This window comes from Calidris pugnax, unplaced genomic scaffold, assembly GCF_001431845.1.
Source record: "Calidris pugnax isolate Ruff unplaced genomic scaffold, ASM143184v1 scaffold69, whole genome shotgun sequence".
NCBI classification, from domain to species: Eukaryota; Metazoa; Chordata; class Aves; order Charadriiformes; family Scolopacidae; genus Calidris; species Calidris pugnax.
In genome coordinates, this window is record NW_015090859.1 from 9,363,510 (window position 1) to 9,385,896 (window position 22,387).

The window sequence follows — 22,387 nt, forward strand, 5'->3', positions numbered from 1 at the left end:
ATTTTTCTTTTGTATTCTGAATGTCTGTAATCAGAGTTTTCAAATGTAAGTTTATTCTCCCCTGTTTTCTTTGAGTGGTCCCTGTCTGTATTTTTTTTGTCTCAAAAGATACTTTTGCAAAATGTACTAAGGAATGTGATAAGAACAAGTAGGTGGGTGACTTTTGGGAGTTAATATGCTGGTGAACTCAGGCTCAGAACACTTGTCTAGTTCTGGTCGGCATAAGGGCAAGAGGTTTCCTTCTGCTACTTGAATCTTTGGTAGAGATTAAAGAGATTTCTTCTTCCCTAGATACTATCTGTATTCTAGTAGTATTAGTATCAGTACAAAAAAGAGGTACCATGGTATGAGCTTCAGTGTATCATTAAGAGTATGCACCAATTATTTGGAAATACTGAACTTCTAATGTCTGTGCTCTTATCCATTGGTACATGTGAAGTAGCTTTCCTCTTGTTAATTTAGAGCAACAGAATTAAACTTTCTTGAACACACACACACACACACACACAATTGTGTAAATAGCCTGTGACAGACTAAATTAATTCCTTATCAGATGGGACTAAAGATAATATATTTTAAAGGGTAATCCAGAAATCTTTTGGAGGAACAGCTAAATCTGAGTGGTGTTTCAAAACTGTAGATTCTTTCTTCAGCAAAAAGAATGGAACAAGTCCCACTAACTTAATAACTGATATATATATATATATATATAAAAAAAACTTAATACATTTTTTCTTGTTTTTGTTTTGCAGGATACAAAATTATGGATAATAATGGAATATCTGGGTGGAGGCTCTGCCCTTGACCTAGTAAGTAAATTATGTATGATTTTTCTTATTTTACCTCACATAATAATCTTCCTATTTTATAATTCTGGAAACTATAATATGTCATTTGGCTATGACAATGTTTGCTTCCAGTAAAGGAGAAAAAGTATTTGTCAATGCCAGGAAAATGTTATTTTCCATGAGGCAAGACTGATTATTTGTATAGATGGAAGGGAACTAAGCAACATAATATTGGAAACAGGATATAAACATCTTGGAATGCTAATCTTCAGTCAGCCAGAGAGCACTAGTGGCTGAAAATAGTTTTTTTTAGGTTTTTTTTTTTTTTTTGTGTTTCTGCCACTTCAACTCCTTCTAGTATATGTATACATTTTAATGTATCTTCCTCGCTACCACCACCTCCAGACAAACAAACAAAAATTTCCTTGTTTGAAGGCATCCCAGCATTTTGAGTTGTGCTTTAGAGAGCTTCACAAAATCCCATGCATTATATAATAATAGGATATGTGATTGATGTAGTACTTTATATGCCTTAGTTTCTTTCTTGGACTTTGAGATTTAGGTCTGTATAGGGCCTGTGGAGTTGCACATCTAAATTCAGTGTAATATTAATAAACAGATTACAATGTAAATGATTTTCAAAGGCAGTGTATATATTTATGACCTGATCACAAAGTAATAACTTAAAACTGTGTCTTTATAGAGCCTTTAACAAACTTTTAAAAACGTTTTGGATAAATGAAGTATTTCTTTGTCTATTGTTCATTGGAAGTTTTGAGGTGTGACAGAAAGAGCAGTTTCTTTTTATAGTCACGGTATTATTTCTATTTTCTCTGTTTCTCCTTTTATATGCATGTAGACACAGAGACATGCATATATATATATAAAAAATATTTCTTGTGTCTCCTAGTTAGAACCTGGCTCACTTGATGAAACCCAGATTGCTACAATATTGAGGGAGATACTCAAAGGACTTGATTACTTGCATTCAGAAAAGAAAATCCACAGAGATATTAAAGGTAAATTGGTTTTCGTTTGTATTGTAGTAATATTAGAAGAGCTCATGCAGTATAAATGAGCACCCTTACAGTGTCAAATATCATAATTTCCACTATTTATTCTTCTGTATTCCAGCTGCTAATGTATTGCTATCTGAACAAGGAGAAGTAAAACTAGCAGATTTTGGAGTAGCAGGGCAACTAACAGATACACAGATAAAAAGGAACACCTTTGTGGGAACACCATTTTGGATGGCACCTGAAGTAATAAAGCAATCGGCATACGATTCGAAGGTAAGGTATTTCAAGGGATTAGCCAAAGTCCTTCCTTTTTAAAATTGAATTACATAGGTTGGTCTTCAGAAGGTAGCTAGTAACTTTGGCTGTGTCTAGATGGGTACATTAGCAGCTAAAAGCTGTTGACAAGGAAAGCAGCTTTCCTAATTTGTATCCAAACCTAAAGTTTCCTAGTGTATTATGCCCATCCAGATAGCAAGAAGTATTACAACATTGACAAGTACATCCTGTCATCTTTTAGCCCACTCTATTGATGGCTGTTTAAAGTAGAAGAGAGCAAATATATACAAAATGGTAATATGCTTCCCACTTGTTTTTAGAGAAAAATAGTCAGCAACACTGTTGAAGAATCTGGATTTGGTAGGTGTGAAAGTGTTGTTTGAAAGTGCTGTTATTCTTCTGTGGAAGAATGCGCTGCGTAGGTCTGTGCTACTCTCTGACCATATTCTTTTATGGTTTAAAGGGAGGGTTTAATATTAAATTTACTTATTTGTAGATATTTACATTACGCAGGATTTTGAGTTAGCAGAGTGGTACTGCTGTATACTGAAATTGCAACACGAGCTCAACATATCAATTGTAATAATACAGTTGGATCACAACAGAAGTGTGATTCCCATTACTGGTCTCCATATTCTCACCAGCATAACACTGGGTGTCCCCAGTTGCCAGGAAGGAATATGTGCATTGAAGCCACCTCAAGCCCATTGCTCTTCTCAAAGTTAATTTTGTTGATTACTCATTTTTTATACTTTCATTAGGCTGTGATTCAAGATTTGAAACTGTAAAAATCATAACATGGTAAAACCTGGTGATGATATAGTGCCAACACTTCTTAAGGTCATCTTCCCCCACCGCATTTAGAGGGCTGATTTGCACCTGTTTGGGAGTCTCATTGTCAGAGACAAGCGCATCCTAGAAATGCCTAGTTGGGTACACATGCAATTGGTACCCAACCGATTCCGTAGCCCTGTTTTGAGATCCTTACTTGTCTATGAAAGGGGACGTTACAATTCCAGAGGAATTGGAGTGTTTTATTCTTGATGCTTCCATCAGGAATGGGCTTCAAAGAGTTCAGTGTGCAGCTGTGGCTTTTGGACTTTTTCATTCATGTTTTGTGGAGGAAGGTCACTAGCAATATAAAGTTATAAATATATGAGTTAAGAAAGGAAGTAGTTATGTATATGTGCGTGCGCACGTGGATATCAATGTACACGTGCACATATACATTTTATTTTTATACTTCTATATACACATGCTCCATCTGTGACTGAAAGTCTGGCATAAGAGCTACCCATTTATATGGCTTTAACACATTCCTTTTGAGAAACTGAAATTCAGAATAAATTGGAAATAATAACGCTCAGTTGTTAACATGAAGACTCATCTTTGCAGGTGTCATTTTTCTTTCATAACCAAGAAAAGCTTTCCTGCTAGAGGGAAGTGACAATTATACTCAGACTTGTGGAGAGCTTAGCTGATAATGCTGTTATTAAGATAAATGAAACTCAGCTCACATACTTATGCAATCCTCCGTGCGCAGTGTAAAATGGCAGTTCTGTAACGTGGGTTAACAAAACATCATTTCATGAATTTGATGGTATGCTAATGGGCACAGATTTTTTTTCCCTGTACTTAACTTGCAAAATTAAGTAACTAAACTCTTAACAATGGAATACTGTCCAAACAAGAAAGAAGGAACTTGGTATTGGTCACGCAATGTAGCTGTGATAGTGGAGTGGGTGCATATATTGCAGCTATCGGCCTGTGGTTCTTTATGAGTTAGTCAAAGATAACTTAGCTGATCAACTGAGCAGAGACGGATGGATGAGAGGGACGCTTAGTAAGGACAGCAGTGATAAATGAAATCTGTACTCTACCCAGTACCTAGAAATAGATCTGTTTGTAGGGTAGCAAACTTCCAAATGCTCGGTTTGGGAGTAAAACCAGACAGCTCACTTCAGATCTTTCCTGTCTTCCTGAGAATAAGTCTTTGTTCTGCTTTCACTTCAAAAGAAACACAAAAGCGAAACATAAATATTTTTGATTGATACCGTGTTCTTTGGAGCAGATGTTTCTGTGATTTTTATTATTTTTTTTTATTTCATCTTTCTGAGCCATTTATTCATCCATTCTTTTGACTTTTAGGTCTGTTATTTCACCAGAACATAGAGAATTATGGTGCGTTATTTTACTTCAGGCAGATTAGGCAACAGGATTTGGATCTAGGGAGACAGTGTTCCCTAGAAAGAGTAGCACATTTTGATGATGAAGACCTATGAAACAAATATATTTGAATAATCTTCCCCAAAAACACAACATGCATGTTGCGGCATTCAGTAACCATGTAAATCCAACTCATCAAGGAAATTAAATGGTAGAAAATCTAGTACTGGTTTCTACTGGATTACTTGATTTGGCGCTGAGCCTTTGGATCTGTATTTTGTATGGGCATGACTTGGAGAAGTTTGATGTAGATTATGCTGCCTTGGCCTACAGGACATGGCTCACAGGAGAAGGTCTACAAAGCAGATCAGGAAGAAGAGTGCTGTCAATATTTCAGAATCTACTCAGACCAAATACTTACCTGGTTGAAATCCTGGATTGAAAAAGTTCAATAATACTGTTCTAAACTGCATTTCTCTAGTCTGTGAATATGAATGGTTTATAAGGCAATGTTAAACTCCAGGAAAATTATATTCTAATGTATTAAATGTCTGATGCTTGCTGAGGAAAAATCTTGTGCATGTTACAAAAATTTGCCAATATTTGAGTCTTGCCCCACATTTACATAGTGTATTTGAATATGGTGGATAAAATGCTAGTTTATAACAACTCTACCATTACTTTTTAAAAATATTTGTGTTTCAAGATAAATTATAACTGTTACTGTAATTGTATTGATTTCAAACAGTTTTAAAACTCTAAGTAGAACTGATTTATGCTGTAGAGTAAAAACAACCAAGGAACTCTATGTACTTTATTTTATGGGGTTAACCACATAAACCAGACCAAGTTAACAAGAACAATTTATGTATGAAAGGATTTACTGTAAATGTTAAAAGTTTACCTTTGCAAGCAACACTGCTCTTCTCTTAGTCCAACCTAATCTTAAAAGCATTGTTTCTTGCAGGCAGATATCTGGTCATTAGGCATAACAGCCATCGAACTTGCAAAGGGAGAACCGCCTCATTCAGAATTACATCCAATGAAGGTTTTGTTCCTCATTCCTAAGAACAATCCTCCAACACTGGAAGGAAACTTCAGTAAATCCCTCAAAGAATTTGTTGAGGCCTGCTTAAACAAGGACCCAAGCTTTGTGAGTTTCACCTGTTTGTCAATGTATAGTAGAGAACTTGACTGGTTTACATAAATTACATGAGTATGTGAAGTTCAGCTTTGCTAATACGGGGCAACATATTCGCCAGAATAGTCTTTATTTTTTAGATACTGTATATATTTAAAATCTCATTTGTATCAAGAGTGAAGTCTGCATCGTTTTATAGTGAGTCACTTAACACACTCAAATGCAGTAAAAAAAAAATCTTTTAATTTTTTTTTAAAGAGACCTACTGCAAAAGAGCTCTTAAAACACAAATTTATTTTGCGAAACTCAAAGAAGACTTCCTACCTGACTGACCTTATTGATAGGCACAAGAGATGGAAGTCTGAGCAAAGTCATGACGACTCCAGTTCTGATGACTCAGATACGTAAGTTTGATGAGTTTGTAAAATATCCTTTCTAAATACAGGAGCCAAGTACTTATTTTTAGCACATATATTCCTGTGTTTTGTTGTTTACAGCTTTTCAGCTTGGCAGTCTTGGTAAACCAGGGAAATCTTGATTTTGGTGTTGCAAGGGACTTAATGTAAATAACAGTCACTGAGAACAATTCCTGTGGCCCAGTCTATATACTACCTTCTCTTTTATGTAGGGTGTAGGTACTTCTATAGACATAAGGCCAACTCTTACCCGTCTCAAGCAAGCAGACGGTAGGCTTCACTCTGCATGGCCCCGTAGCAGCGTGCACATACACTGTAATGTGTGTGTTGTGTCCTTGGTGGCAGGTTGTCCCTCATTTTGGTGCTCTGAGTAAACAGGCAGAAGCATATCCTTGCATATAAGAGAGGGTTAGTGGACAATGTTTCTGTGATAATGGGATTTTGGGGTACAAACTATGTTACCTAGGTTTTTTTGAGAGGTTTGTTGGGTTATTTTTATCCTTCCAGGAAGGTTGGGCCATTACATCATGATAGTCATGAAATGTCAAATTATTTACTGAAAAAGGAGAAGTGTTGTAAATATTTATGATTTCCAGATTTCTTTCCTTTCCAATTTCTACTCTTCTCTATCAAATTTTGATGGAGCTGTTCAGTAGGTTCGTGAGTTGGTTTCCTTAGGAAAACAAGTTACAAATAGTTACAACTCAGTTAAAAAGTTAGATTTGTTAGTCTAAAAGTAATTTTGAAAATAGTGGGTATCATCGGATTACACACTTCTGAAAGTCAAGTGAAGAGATTGACAAGATTTTATTCAAAAATGGATTAAATTCCTCACACAACTATTTTCTGCAATCCCAATGTGTGCGCTAACAGCAAGCATCAGGCTGGTTATGATTTCTTGGCTGCCATTACAGCTGTGTATTTGTCCTACATTATTAATGGCTTCAAGCCTTCCAATGCTTACAGTACCAGCCCCAAATGAGGTCTGATTTGGAAGGTAAAGTACTAGTCCTAAAAGTGGTCTCAGATCAGTTGCTAACTGAACTTTGAGGTTACAGTTCATTGTTCCTGTGGAATATCAGACCAGCTTTGATAGCTTGGTATAGGAGAGTAGTGGAGCTAGCATGGTTATTGAGTGCTTGTGAGACAATTTAAAATTATGTCTAAGCCTGCTTTCCCCTCCTCTGCTTCCACATTAGCCCTTGTATTAGATGTGATAAAAAGGAGAGTTGATTTGGCAATTTGGCAAGCTAAAGCCAGTTTTCAGATAGTAATAAACCACTTTATGGTACTTGCTTATGTAACTTGGGAAGATGTTTTCAGTCTGTAATGCCTCTATTTTTGAAGTTAACTTAACATTTAGTGAAGTATTTTGGTTTCATTTTTTTAATTTCCCCAGAAGATAAATTACATTACTTTTCATACTTGTCTTTATACTTACTGGCTTGCACCATAGAATCCTGATTTTGATCTTGACTGTAGTTTTTAAGTTTAACATAAATATATCCAATGAACATGGACAATAAAGCGTAGATAGTTAAACTTTTTCTTTTTTTTTTTTTTTTCCCCCTCCCTTGAAGTGAACCAGATGGCCAGGCTTCAGGTGGGAGTGATTCAGGAGAGTGGATCTTTACAATAAGGGAAAAAGACCCCAAGAATCTAGAGAATGGAGCAGCCCAACCTTTGGAGTTGCAAAGAAATAAGGTACTCAAAATATTGACTGTACAATGCAAGGAAAGGATTCTTTCTTTAGTAAATTAGTGGGGTGATTTTTATCTTATACATTTAAAAGCATTTAAAGTGTAAAACATTCAGAAATTTTGCTAAAAACATATATTCTACAGTTGCCTTTCACAAAACATTTTGAGTAAGTTTTGAAGTTTGGGTATTCTGTAACTGTGTCGTTCTTGTGTAGTTTGTGAAATATGTATCAAAATATTTCTGTAGTTTTGCAGAATTTAGCACTCAAGGAAGACTGGGTAATATTTTATTTTAAAATCTTCCTTCTGGAAAGTAAACTTAAATTGCTACAGTGCAAAGCTGGGCTGGGGTTTTGGGGAAGCCACTCTTGTCTTTTGGGAAAAAAAGACTACAATGTAGGAAAAAACAGTAAAGCAGCAAACAAACCCCAACCAGAGTAAGGGATGTTTAGAGCTGCTGCATCCTATTTTCTGCAGCCTGTGTGGCTAAGGCAAGTGGTTGCTGCCCTGGCTCTGAAAATTCTGTGTGCATACTCTTATCAGACCTGGAGAAATATAAGAAAAATATTGTATCATATGGGAGGAACCAAGTAAATATCAGCATGTCTATGATTTAGTATGTGCTCAGTAGGACTGGATTGTGGGTGATTTTTTGATTTTGAGTTGGTTTTGGGGTTTTTTTTTTTGCATTTAATTTTGAGCTTGCAGGTATTTGAGATGCCACAGCCTGAAATTTTAATTCAGCCTCCATTTTCCCCAGTGCTTTGGAATAGTAAGTTGTAGAACATTTTACATATTTTTATATACATAGAAACAGATTTTTATTTTTTCATAGAGTGTAGCTTTTTGGAATCATTTTTTTCTTTAATTAGAAACAGAATACACTGAAGTTGCTTTTTTTAGAAATAAAATTGGTCACAATTTTGTTTTCTTTAAAGGAAAAGGATATCCCAAAGAGGCCTCTATCCCAATGCCTGTCTACGGTTATATCTCCTTTATTTGCAGAGGTAAGTTATTGCTTGAAAACTTAGCCAGTCCAGGATTTATGTCTCTGAAAAATACAGTGAATGACACTTAAGGTTTCTACAACCCATTTGGAACTTGTTACAGTTTTAGCTGTGCCCTTTGCTTTCATGCTTGTCTGCTTTTGAAATCTTTGGTTTGCTTCTAACAATATTCATATGCACAGCAGCAGCATCAACCATGCTAGTCTAAAGCAATGAACACGAAAACCAAAAAGATATGTAAATGTTTGAATTGCAGCATTTAATTTTTTTGACACTGTTTTAGCTCTTCATCTGACATTTTATCTGTTAAAAATTTAAGGTTCTTCAGTGTTTCAAGATATGGCTGTGAATCAGATCAGCAAGAACTTAACTTTTGAATTTCAGTCTTGAAAACTCTATTTTGTTCTCATCCAGAATTTTATTTGTTTTGTCCAAATACTTAAAATAAAAACTTTAAAAAAAATTCATATGAAGGGGAAGCCAGATATTTCTGGACATATTATTTTTAAAAGTTGATAGAACTCTAAGAAACAAAACCTCCCCTCTTACCCTGGCTTTGATAGGAAAATTTTTTATTTAAATAGTAGTTTCAACCATTGTAACTGTTACAGAAATAGTTAGAGAAATTGTTTTTAATAAAAGGATGAGGCTGTTGTCTTAATTTTGTTCTAATGAGTAAAATTTTGCTTCAGAGGATTATCATAGAATTCTGCATGCTGCTCATGAGGAATATTGAGTGCAGTAAAGCCATTAAACTCATTTGAAGGGATTGACATTGGTTATTCAGTATTAAGTCAGCCTGTTGGTCTCCTTTGTGAAGTGGAGAAACACTTTAAATAGGGATTACTTTTTTTTTTTTTTTTTGCATTTTCCATTTCAGTTCTTTATGTATTATCTATTTGCTTGCCTCTGCTTGAGAATTTTCTTTCAGTCCCCTACCCTTCCACCTCCCAAACATTTTTCTCATTGCTGTGCATCTCCTTTAGGTCTTCCTTCTCCTTTTCCAGTACCAAGCATGATACAGGTCCTGCTTCCATTGTCTTCCACACTGCATCCTCCATTTCTATCCTTCCTTTATTTTTTGTTTTCTCTCCACCATGCCGTTTATTACCTGTCATCTTAGATATCTCAGCTCTGGATTCTTCCCTCCCATGCTATTGCTAACTAGTTGCTGTGTCATTCATTGCCTTTCTTGCTTCCCGTTTTCATTTTCAAGGCCATTCTTTTAATTGCCACTTGCTGTGGGATTCTTCCGTAGCAATGCTGTAGCAACACAAACATTTTTCACTGCAGTCCTTATTAAGATTGCCATTTATGTTCCTCTCTATAGCATGTAGAGGCTACAGAAAATTTTTTCTTCACATACTTGTTTGTTGCATCATTTCATGCTACAGGAGAAGATTCTTGGTCTGCTGTTTGGTTTGTACTCTAGACTCCTCTTCCATGTAACTTCTGGTGGATAGCCACAACTTTCCCAAACTGTTCCAGGATTTTATTGCAGGGTTTCCTTTTTCTTATGGGCATGGCTACTGTCTCTGCTGTCTGGAGGAAGCCTTATGTTACATTTTCAGTGTTACATTTGTTTAGCATTCAAACTATACAGATATCTGCACCTTCAAGAATTATTGTTGGCTAAATTAGTGAGTTACTCCATGGCACTCCTCCAAAAAGAACAAAGCTGGCCATTCAGAGCTTTTTGTTGTCAAAACTTTTGGCACAGAAGACAGGTGTAAAAACCAACTACTGTCCCCAGGTAACCTTATAGGGCAAGATTGTGCTCTGCTTCCTTCTCCTTCAGTTGAACTCTGGTACAACTTAGGAGCCTTGGCTGAAGAGGCTTACTCAGCTATGGGGCCCTGCCGTTCTGTGTTGCTGGTGGTAGTCTGAAGCTTGGTGCACTTCAGCAAAGCAATTGAAAGAACAAAGCAAACACCCAACCCCAAATAACAGAAAACAAAGCACACCCTGAAAATAAACAAAGTTGTCATGCTTGACAGTTATTTGTGATCTTTGGTGACTCAGTACCACCCTGACCTGGTTTCTTTCTCCTTAGTAGAGGACACTGGCTGAGTACCACATGCAGTGACTCGTTCTGGGTGCCTTTTTGAAAGCAGGAGATCGGAGGTGCCCTTTGTTGCAATGTTCCCATTATCGTCTACTTCTGTCATCTTGTCTTCAAGCTATGACTTCCCAGTTTAGACTAAGAAAGGGTTAGTTACTACTGGGAAAAGAAAAGGCATTTGTGTCTTCCTGTAACCTATGCTTTGTATGCAAGATCTCACTTTTGCGCATCCTGGATGTGATGAAAAGAGGACACAAGCAGCAGCCAAAGAAGAGTACAGAAGCCTTCCTACTGCTCTGGTTGTACCTCAGCTGTTGTACACACAGTCCTCTTGATTTCTTTTTGTTGAGACCCAAGTTGCCCTCAGGAGGATGTCCTAACATATACCTATAAGCCGTTGTTAAATGTGGAACTAGAACAAGGATCATTTCCTCTGGAGTGAGTCCAGAGGAGAGCCATGAAGATGATCAGAGGGCTGGAGCACCTCTCCTATGAAGACAGGCTGAGAGAGTTGGGGTTGTCCCTGGAGAAGAGAAGGCTCCAGGGAGACCTTACAGCAGCCTTCCTTGTATCCAAAGTGGACCTACAGGAAAGATGGGATTGTAGTGCTAGGATGAGGGGTAACAATTTTAAACTGAAAGAGGGTAGGTTTAGATTAGATATTGGGAAGAAATTTTTCACTCTGAGGGTGTTGAGGCACTGGAACAGGTTGCCCAGGAAAGTTGTGGATGCCCAATCCCTGGAAGCCTTCAAGAGCACGGTGCATGGGGCTTTGAGCAACCTGCTCTAGTGGGAGGTGTCCCTGCCCACGGCAGGAGTGTTGGAACTAGATGATCTTGAAAGTTCCTTCCAACTCTAACCTGTAGTTCCTGACACCTGTTGAAAGTCCACTTCAGAAAGTCCTAAAAGTCCACTTTACTGCTTGGACGTATCTGAAGATCTTCACTGACACCTTTTCCCTCTGGAATGTCTTGTACTACAATGACCTCAAAATGGGCTTGATCTATTAATTCTACTTTCTGTTGCTCATGCTTATTCTGTGACAATCCCCTGTGCTATACTTAAGTGGGGCCAAAAGTGTATGTGTGCCCACATTATATCCCAGAAAGGGGCATAAACTTTCCACTTATTTAAGTTCAGCTTTGTTCATTACTGGTAACAAAGTCAGACGGGCTATAGGTCCAGCATTCAGAGATGACTTTTAAATTAATTTAATAATTTGTGGAGAAATATGTAGAAAAATATTTAACTTCTTCAATTCGGCATAAACAGCTCAAACTCTGGTCCAAAGCACCGGTAGACCCAGTCAGCTTCCAACTGGAGTGTTTTTTTCACCAGTGGTTGTTGGGTTTTTTTCCTGAGAAATGACTTTGATTCCATCCTTCTTAAGAGGATGCTGCAAAACAGCTCTTGACAACAGCTGTAGTGATAAATGTGGAGAGAAACTTGTAAATGCAGACATCCAACCTGCTGGGGAAAGTCCAGTCCCTGAAAGAAGGCCCGGTCTTCGTTCACCCTTACTACTAGTAATGTGGTGTTTTTTTCTAAGGAAGCCCAGACCCTGATAAGATTTTTGGATGTTCTTTAGTGAGTTCTGAGAAAGAAGGCATTTTCCCAGCTGTACTTGGCATGTTATACCAGCTCCTACGTAGGTGATGCACTGAGACCTTTCCTCTGAGCCCTCAGTTCCTGCCCAGTCATGGGATCCTTGGCTTCAGAAAGGAGATGAAAGAGCACTCAGGGTACTCTAGGGTTGACAGGGTGAAAACATTTTCTAACAGTGCTTGCACAAGTGCACCTGCAATGTATACCCATAAGCTATAAGGTGTACAAGCATGTATAAGCAGCACATCTTGAAACCAAACCAGCTACAGATAAAAAGTGCATCTTTCTTGTGATGTCGTGTTGTAATTTTTGAATGTGAGTGCGCTGAAAAGGGTATGTGAGTGATTGAAGACTTGTGAAGATGAATGACATCCTGATAACTACTGCAAAGACTAACTTCAGGATGAGAAAAGTCTTCAGGATGTGAGGGTGTATAATGAAAGTCAAATCCTGGCATTGTGAACGCTGGTGGTCACTTCCTAACACGCTTTTGCATTATATTGTTTATAGAAATATTTATTAATAACCTATTAATATATGTCTTCCTGGTTTTCTTTCAGTTGAAAGAGAAGAGTGAAGTGTGTGGTGGTAACACGGATTCCATAGAAGAACTGAGGAAGGCTATTTATTTAGCTGAAGAGGCTTGTCCGGGCATTGCGGACAACATGGTGTCACACCTTGTGCAGAGGCTTCAGAGGTGATGAAACTATTTCACTAAGGGTTACAGAAAATTGCAGATCTGATTCTACAAAGATTTGGCTAGTGGTAAATGGAAAGAATTAATTTATATTTATAACAGAGGAAAAAAAATACTTGTGCTTACAGTTTGTACAATTGTTTGCTTAGTAGGAAAAACCCAAGTTGTTTCAGCAGATCTGATTTCTACCTCCAGGTGATACCCCATACGTACGTTCATCCTGTTGGTGTGCATGTTGTGTGTCAAATGAGACTGGACAGCCTTTTCCTTTTGCAGTTCCTGTAGGGAACATTCACGCTTTCTTAGTGTCTGGGTGTATGTTGCAGAGGATGTCCTGTGTCACTTTTAATTTCTTTTACCCACTTTGATAAATGGATTGTTCAGTTAGTTTGTGTTTCTTTCAGTCGCGTAATAAGTGGTTGCTTGTTCACTCGTTAAAGATAATCTATATGGCCTCTTGGTGGCACCTCCAAAACCAACATTTTGTATTACTTCAAAAGGCCAACTTTTATAAGAGATTTTCTAACTACCTACGTTAGGAATATGTTCTTAACAAACACTCAATTTGCTGTTCTTTGAAGTACTACACAAGAAAAAGATCAGGGGTATAAATTTCAGAATTACTGCCTGAAGAGGCTTTAAACCTTGAATCCAGGCGTCCACAGCTGTTGTGAATCTGCACCATCCAGGTTGGATTGTTTGGTACTAGAAAAAACTCATGACGATGATTAATCATGGACTGGTACCTTGAAAAAGATCATTCTGAGCAGGTGTCTCCCTTACACTGTCTCTGACCACAGCTTGGTAAAGTTTAAGAATTCACACCTCCGCAGTTCAAGCAGAGGATTGCCAGGCTGACACTTTGTCATTCGGTAAAGATCACTGCCAAGAAACCTGGAAGCAATCATGTTTCTTGCTTTCTAGGCTGTGAAGCATGAAGCCCAGTCAGCATCTCTGGTGCTAAAAGGTCAATCCTTGATGCCAGATGTCCTGATTCTCCTTTTAGTTGATCCTGGCAGGCTTGAAAGAGTTTCTGGAGCTTCCATCTGTTTGTTTCCATTAGGGGTTCCAAAACTGACCCCAGTCTTTCATCCACCCAATATTTCAGTGTCAAGTTTCTATCAGCCTGGTACAGGGCCTTCCTGGAACTGAAAGCCTCAAAGACTTTTGATGCTGCAATTGAAAAATGACCATGTGGAGACACGCTTTCCACTGGGCACTTCTGAGGGTGCTGGAGATGATCTTACTTGTTCCTGTCACAACAGCAATAGTCATTTTTTTTTTTTTCCCAGGAGCTAGATTTCAGAACCCTTAGCATTTTGTTTTCCTTCTGTTATGGTGGTTTTCTCATTTATAATGTCTTATTATAACAGTAGAGGCAGGCACTTCATTTTCTTTGAAGGAGAGAAAGTAATATTCACAGGGAACGTTTGTTGATGGGTCACATCTGGGTGAACTTTCTCTTATTCCAGGAATGACGTTCAGCTGGTATGTGACCATGACTAGTGCTCCTTCCAGAAAGTGAGTGAAAGAAATTAGTGGCAGGATCTCCCCCCCGCCCTTAAAAAAGGAGTTTGAACCATTCTGTAGTTTAGTATGTATTCCTTATGGATAAAGCTATTTTTGGAGCCAATCAGCTTTTGAAAAGATAGTTCCTTCTTGTTTGAATATTACAAAAAATACGCTTTGTTACATCATTAAGTCATTCATTTTATCCTCTTACAGTGTCCTCTCAATTTGACAGCTAACTACTGAAGATGGTTTTTCCACATGTTTCTGAGATTTTCATTCCTCTTATGATGATTGGTTAAAATTGGATTTCCAAGTTTGTCTGAATGAATTAGTTGGGACTTGAGAAGATCTGCTCAATAACTTGAGTGAAACCATTTACCTTCCCTCTCCAATTTTGCTGTTTGATTTTTTTATAACATTTATTCAAAGCTTAACGTGATTAAAATATATACTTATTTCTTTGGATGATTTAAGAAATCTGCTTAGACCAAGAAATGCAGGTTTTCTGCCCTGGTAATGTTTTGAAAGATTACAATGTAAGCTTTTGCCAGGTAGGAAAGTTGAAATCACCAAATGTTGCCCCCCAGTATAGAGAATTCTTAAATCATCATATACTTCTCAGTAACACACTTGAATATGGGTGGTTGCTATTTGTTAGAAAAGCAGCGGTGTTCTCATAGGGTTTATTTCACATGTTGTTTGCATCCATGGCTTTTGTCTTTGAAGTGTGACAGCAGTGGTAGCTGTCACTCTGCAAGGGAAAAAGGCTGGAACTTCAGTAGCATAAAATGGAATAACTTTTAGTTGCTGCTTGTTGTAGAAGCATAGAACACTATTCCAAAAGTCATGAGGATAACTCTTTCTTTTCCTCTTCAGATATTCACTAGCTGGAGGAAGTACTTCATCCTACTGACGTGCTGTTCCTGACTTTTCTAAGACAACAGAGATCCCATGGTGTCTGCATCGAAGACGCCCACCCTAATGTTGTTCTGCCCCTCAGTCACTGGAGTGTCCTTTGGTGGAAGGACATTCTTAAACGTGCAAGAGTGAAAATGAAGTCTCTTGGATGGAGACAGTCTTTTTCAGCTCCTTAAAGCTATAATTTTTTTTTAATGATAATGCATATATTCCAGGGAGGTGTCTTTTTGTAAAATCTGAAATGTATATTTAGGTTTGTGATAGAGAAATTGGAGATATTGAGAAACCTCAGGTATCTTGCTTTAAGAATTCCACTGGGAGATGGAGTATGTTTGTCGGAATTGTGTACAGATATGTATATAATGTCTTTTTTTAACTGAAAGCCTTTCAACGTGCATAAGGAATCACTGTGTACAAAATGGTAAAGTGCTTCTGTAGATAATGTTAGTGGGGTAAATATTTGACAGGCCATAACTGAGTATTGCCTTGCCTTTATTATGTGTAAATTTTGAATTATGTGATAAGTGAATCTTGGTTTGATTTTTGTATGTGAAGGATTTGCCATTGAAAGAGTTGAATCCTGTACTATGGAACCTTCTATTCGTACCTCAGCAAAGACACCATTTTATTCTGTTTCTCCAGTGTTTCTTCCTTTTTATCTGTATTCTGAGCGTGACTTTCTAATTATGGTACTACTTCTGCTTGTTTTAAATTTAATACACCTTGTCTCTCAAAGCTTTACATTTAAATTATTGTTTTTCCTAAAGAATGCGCTCTTTCATATTTTCAGTTTTAAATTGTGCCAATGCAAATTCTGGACCCTATGTATTGTTCAATTTTAGTAATAGATACTTGTGAAGTTTGTAGTGAAATTCAGACACAATCTTTTTTTCACCTAAACATGTTTGAATGCTCTCACAAATAAATCTTTATTATCTACATTTATTCTGAAATATCTCATTAAGATGATGGCTCTGAGACAGTGACAAGTGTTTCTTCATCATGCCCATTTTTATCATTAAAATGAACATCTTGCAGCATAAAAGAAAAATTATCCATAGAGTCAATATTTGGTCTTGCTGCTTAAATCTGGGCATCTCTTTACCGAAAGTGATAGATGCTTGACAGAAAGACCAAAACTCAGCCCAAGTATTGTGTGCTACAGCCTATTACTGCTCTCTCCCCAGAAAAAAAGTTACTTCTTGAAAATTCTGAAATTTCCACTGTTGCTGTGAGTGTTCCTAGATAGCCGACTTATGGTTTTAGACTTCTTGGATATAGAAATGTTAATTACACACACAGCTGATTAGGTGGCTTTTTTTTCTTTTCCCCTAGTATGACTCTGAGGTTTACCTTGGGTTTTGTTTGGGTTTTTTTTTTATTTTGTTGGTTTTTTGGGTTTTTTTGTTTTTTTGTTTTTTTTGTTTTTTTTTTACCAAGGCTATAAAAGGTGCTGCTTATTCTGGTAGGTAAGAGAGCATTTTTGCCTTGTTTTTAATGAAGAAATTGATGATTTTGTTTTGTGTGACAGTGAGGTAACTTACCTGTTTAATTTGAAATTAAAAAAAAAAACAAACAGGTATGAGTTTTGGAACAGAAAGGATTAAAATTATTTGAAGTATAGGCATATCTATCTGGCTTGGTACAAAAAGCCCCAGGAGGTTCTCTAACCATTCTGGAAGCTGGTGAGGTCTCCTTGCAGGACTTCGTATCACCATGGTAGCCCTTATTCTATGCGTATCAATAGCCTTAATTATTCAGTTAATAATTTAACAATTAGAGGACACTGTCGTGCTAACAGAGCTATGAAATGCCTGAAACAACAGTTGAAAGAACGCGCACTCGTTCTCGTAGCCATAATCTTAGACACAACACATTGGCCAGTGGAAAGAGGTACCGGCTTTGCTTTGTGGCCAAGTGAATTTAAGGGAAATTGAACAATGCATGAGTTCGAGCAATGGTTTATAACTCCTCTTTGGTTACTGTCTCCGAGTACGTTGTTTTGTGTGCTCTTAAAAGCTAAGGGTAGGCTTTACCCTCGAGGAAACCAATTCGGTTCCACTGTTGTGAGATGTGCATCTGAATGCGGCGCAACGGGAAATCTACCTGGAGACATCTCCATATTTGAATAGCCAGCCACTCAATAAATATGTGCCCTGACAGCACAGGGAAATCGACAGATGTGTTTGCATTTGAAATGTAAATACATTAGTGGAAGCCTTTTCCCACTCAATTCTGTTAATATAAGGACTTGAAATTAAAGCCAGCTTACTGGGAGATGCGCAGAACTCAGAGATTTAGCGGGGAAGTTAAATTCCCAGTGCTGGCTGGAATCTCAAGAATTTCTCAATTAGAAAATGAAATGAAGTTTTAAGGTACGCTGGTTTTGAACAATCCTGAAAAAAGTAATGCATATGGTTTTTTTTCCTTGAGTTTCATTTCAGTTGTGTTTCAGGACTGTATGTTGAGGAAATACTTCTCGGAGTAGATGATTGTGGCAGAATTTGCTTGGGGAATGTGTCCCTTGGTTTAGGAGCTTAAGACGAGTCAGACCTACAGCAAGGGCAGTTGGCCAAAAGGCTAGGACACTTAGGAAAAGACAAGACCTCATTTATGGTAGAGATGTGTATTTTTATATGTAATATATAGATTATTTAAATAGAGATTATCTTAAACTGAGATTCACTAAAAAAAAAAACAAAAACAAATGTGCTGTATCTTGAATGTACAATTCCAGTCATTTGCTATTGAAAAGTATTGATGCTTTAAAAATCAGATCTCTATTGGGAACGGAAGAGCGGCTTCCTTTGAAAGAAGCGCGGCCTTGGTTTCTGGAAGAAGAAAAAGTAGTGTATTGATATTTTTGAGAGGTTGTTTCATGCTAAAAACATGTCTGTGTTATAATGTTGCACTGAGGACTTTTCTGTGCAGGTAGTACTTCTTCACTCAGTCTTGAATATACCAAGCGACAAAGCTATCCCTATTTATGCAAGCATTGAAATTAGCGGAACTGCTTATTTGTCAGGGATTTCGAGATTAGGCAGTAAATAAACTTTAAAAGAAATAAAATCAGTCATTTGAACTGAAGGCTTGCTTTTTGTAAGTATATCAGATGCGTAATCTATTTTTTTAACTTAATTTTCCTCGCAGTTGCACTTTGTAGTTGATCCCCGGAGGACGGCGGCTTTGGGTGCGGTAACAGCCACCCTCTCCCTGACGCCCCGCGGTTCCTCTGCAGCTCCTGACCCTTTCTGTGCATCCACATGGGCACGGACAGAGGAACTAATTGCTGTGGAAGGATTTCCCTGTGGTGCCCTGCCCTCACTGCAGAGGAGGTGGTGGGCGGAGGGGGAAGGTAAGAGCCTGCGCTTTGGCACCCGAGGTTCTTCTGCTTTATCCACCGTAACTCCTTCATCTGCCCGGGCTTTTACTGGTGAAACGTCTCCTTGAGCTCTCCCTACTCCGTGTGCCGTTCCCTAGTATTATTTTGTAAACAACGCGGTACCAGTTCGCGATGTTTTTTCCATTTTAAGGAAACCTATTTTTGCCTTCAAAAAAACGTCAGCGTTGGCAGCCGATCAATCAGAAGCGCTGATGGGCAGGGCTGTAACGTGAGGGGCAGTACAATCACAAAGTGGTGTTGTAAAAGTCACTGCAGGAGGAGCTTAAAGCATAGCACAAATCTGCAGGCTTGCTCTTTTTCACTCTATTTTGCAGACGTGCCAGTAACCGCACTGGGGCAATATGCAGTAGACAAAATGGTTTTCTGCCGCCTTTTAAAGCATGATTACAGAGGACAATTCCAGCGTATACCTTGTTTTCTGTAACATTGCTGCCTGTTTATAACCTCTGTATTAAATTTTACTTTTGTCACTCTCCGCCAACGTAATAAACGCTCCTTGTAAGCTACATGACCTAGAAATAAAGAAGGAAAAGTTGAATGAAATTTTGCCATCCGAGTGGTCAGTAAGAGGAGATTTGGGGTGGGGTGTGTGTCTCCTCCTCTTCCTCCTCCTCCCAGGAGGGGATGCTCTTTTGGGTTTGTAGCTCAGTGGTTCCCCACGTGTCCGTAACGAGAAGCAGAAAGTTCATAAATCAGTCTTGAGTTTGTTACCTCAGAATTTGTACAACTCTTGTTCAGGCTCAAACACCACTTTCTGAGCATGAATGTTGAGAAGATATTTTTCTGCTGGGGAGCTGGGTAAGTGTCTATCTCACAGATGGCTTCATCATGTGGGAAGTTTAGCTCTTTTCTCGATTAAGAGGGTTGTGGTGTGTTTTTGTTTTTTTTTTTTAAATCTACACATACCAGTGATGGATAGTGTACTGTTTTGGTTAAATACGGGCGGTTCTGCCTGAGGGTTTGCCCTACAGTAAGACAACGTGCCAACTCCCAGATGGCAACGATTTAAAACCCGCTTCCTACTCCCCATCCTGCCAGCCCAGCAAAGCTGCTGAGGCGCTCGCATCGCGTGGCATGAGCTTCACCCCAACCATCGCCTCCCTAAGTACCCGTGTAACCAGTGACAAACTCCAGACAGCTGCACTCCTCCAATGCCAGTACTGTTTTCTCTTGTTAAAAAATGTGTATGTGCCACACTGCCAATTTTGGCTTTTCCCTCCAGCACCTTTTCCTTGCCCCTGTGGAAAAAAGCAGGGGGGCACTTGTGTGTTCCAGCAGCAGGAGCTGGCTGGCTGCTGCCGTAATTATGCTAGATGTGTATTTTTCAATGGTTTTTTTCTTGGGGGGTGGTTTTCTGTTTAGTTTGGCTTTGGGTTTTTTGGATCCACACAATTGGATCTGTGTAAAAAGGAAAAAAAAGAAAGGTAAAAATCAGGATTTTTCAGGTCCTGCTTGTTTCTGTTTTGTTCTTGGCTGATGGAACGGTGGGATATTGCCCCGGTTGTTTCTGGAATCAGTTTTCCTTGGGAGACCTCCTTCTTTTTTCTTAGTCAGAGACTTTTATTGAGAGTTCTGCAATCACGGCGTGTGTTTCCCAACCGGCTCACTTATGTCTTTCAGGCTGTCACTTTGGGCTGGTTTCAGCTTAATTTACAAAGGGGTTTGCGGTCTCAACTGGGTTTAATTAAAATGTCGTGAAATGAGGTAGGCCCGAGTGTATTAATAAGCCTCAATGTCTTAATGAAAGATGGTCAGACAGTAGAGAAATGATGGAGATGCTTGGCCGTGGAGATAAAAATCCATAGGAGTCTGGGCTCTGCTAATCCCTTCCTATGGCAATAAAGCTTTTGGTTTGCTTTTATTTGTTTGTTATTTGAAGCCAGCAACTGATTATTCATGGGGAGTAATAACAACAAGAGTAAATCTCTTGAAGTGACTGGTTTGAGTGTTTTTTTTCCCCACTGCTGAAACAGGAGACCAGTGTATTTAGTCCTGGCTACTAACCTGGCACACAGTGCCCCTGCCTGGCTCCACCCCTCCCGTGGTCAGGGGGACAGCAGCAGGATGGGATTAAAAATTAGGGTTAAAAATAAGTGGTTCTACGGTTTTATATTACAGCTTTCTAGTAAACCACGAGTTTTATTCACAGGTGCAGACTTCACCTGATTGTTAATATATGACTGTCAAATTGTTTTTATTCTCTTATCATTATATTTAAGTTTTGGGTTAACCTGGTGTCTTTAGAGGTAAAGCACTAGAAAAATGCTGACAAATGTGCTTCTGTTTAAATGACAGCAGTTTGACCAGTTCTGTTAACCCCAAAAAAATCAAAAAGGAAAAAAAAAATCACACGCTGGTGTGGGTTTCCTCACTGTTCTGAGGCTGAAGCAGAGCTTGTAAGGTTTTGCAGATGCTATTTTACAGCTCAGTAATGATTTTTTGCAGGGACGGGGACAGGGTAGAGTCCGTAGCCCTTCACTGCATCTGGTGATGGCACCATGGTGTGGTGTTGCTTCTTCAGCTTTGTTTTCCCCAGCCCGTGGGCTGCTGTGGATTGCTCTTCCTCTGTGCCCAGTTATTTCCCCTTCTCATCACTGCAAAGGCTGCTGTTAATGTTCTTGGTGGGTCTTGAAGCACTGTGGTTCCTATATATTAATTGGTCACTGAGATGATTGTTGAAGTCACCTGCTCTGGCCCTACAGAGCAAGGTCACAGGCTTGGAGTGGGACCAGTGGGACCTGTGACTGGGGAAAAAGTTCTTCAGCTCTTCCTACCGCTTTCCCAAGTTTGTCCTTCATCATGTCAAAAACGGCCAGAGGCGATGCTGGAGGGTAGGTGTGATTATTACACCCCCGCTGATATTTGGGGGGAATAGCTATGGAAAACGGCAACTGCAAACAGTTCCTTGCCTGGGGGTTTGAAGGTTTCCACAAAGCTGAAAGACGTACCCTGAGATACTTGCTCCCCTTTGACAGGGTGGCTCCCATTTGGCCACGGGGGTGGTTGCTGATCCTAAGGGGTTAGAGCCCACCCTCTTCTTGGATGGAGAGGGAAGGAGGGAGAGAAATGTCTATTTTCATTAGGGGTGGGGGGTGGGAATAGAAAGAAGGCTTTACTGTCTTGAAACAGCAATACATATCTGATAGCATTGTGAGGTATTTTATTCCTTTTTGGTGTGAGTAAAGCTGTGAGCCATTTTATACATCGAGCACAGGTAAGTCATTAAAGTGACCAGCTAAATGAAGAAAAATGGGGGGGGTGGGTGTGGGGATAGAATTGTCTGGGCTTCATTTCCCTTATCTCCCTTCAGGCCCCCTCTCCCTACCACTGCGGTGCCTCAAAGGCCTTTAATAGCCATATAGATGTGTTTCTAGCACACTGGAGTTTTGCTAATCACAGAATGATATGGGGTTGGAAGGGACCTCTGGAGATCATCTAGTAAACACACCTGCCAAAGCAAGTCCACCTAGAGCAGGTTGCACAGGAACATGTCCAGGCGGGTTTTGAATGTCTCCAGAGATGGAGACTCCACCACCTCTCTGGGCAGCCTGTTCCAGTGCTCTACAGCCTGTTCCAGTGCTCTGCCACCCTCAAGGTAAAGAAGTTCCTCCTCATGTTCAGATGGAACGTATTATGTTCAAGTTTGTGCCCATTTCCTCTTGTCCTGTCCCTGGGCA

The 22,387-nt window shown here is 39.0% G+C and overlaps 1 protein-coding gene across 3 annotated transcripts in view; it reads left to right on the forward strand.

Moving 5' to 3' along the window:
• Positions 1-16,246, forward strand: part of STK24 (serine/threonine kinase 24) — a 54,959-nt gene extending 38,713 nt beyond the window's left edge. For all 3 annotated transcript variants that reach the window (XM_014944217.1, XM_014944219.1, XM_014944220.1), the window contains exons 3-11: positions 753-809; positions 1,699-1,807; positions 1,923-2,080; positions 5,217-5,402; positions 5,649-5,794; positions 7,387-7,510; positions 8,445-8,513; positions 12,741-12,877; positions 15,266-16,246. In XM_014944217.1, the coding sequence (XP_014799703.1) occupies positions 753-809; positions 1,699-1,807; positions 1,923-2,080; positions 5,217-5,402; positions 5,649-5,794; positions 7,387-7,510; positions 8,445-8,513; positions 12,741-12,877; positions 15,266-15,302 (1,023 nt within the window). In that variant the 3' untranslated portion in view covers positions 15,303-16,246. The remainder of the gene's footprint in view (positions 1-752; positions 810-1,698; positions 1,808-1,922; positions 2,081-5,216; positions 5,403-5,648; positions 5,795-7,386; positions 7,511-8,444; positions 8,514-12,740; positions 12,878-15,265) is intronic.
• Positions 16,247-22,387: the final 6,141 nt, after the last annotated feature.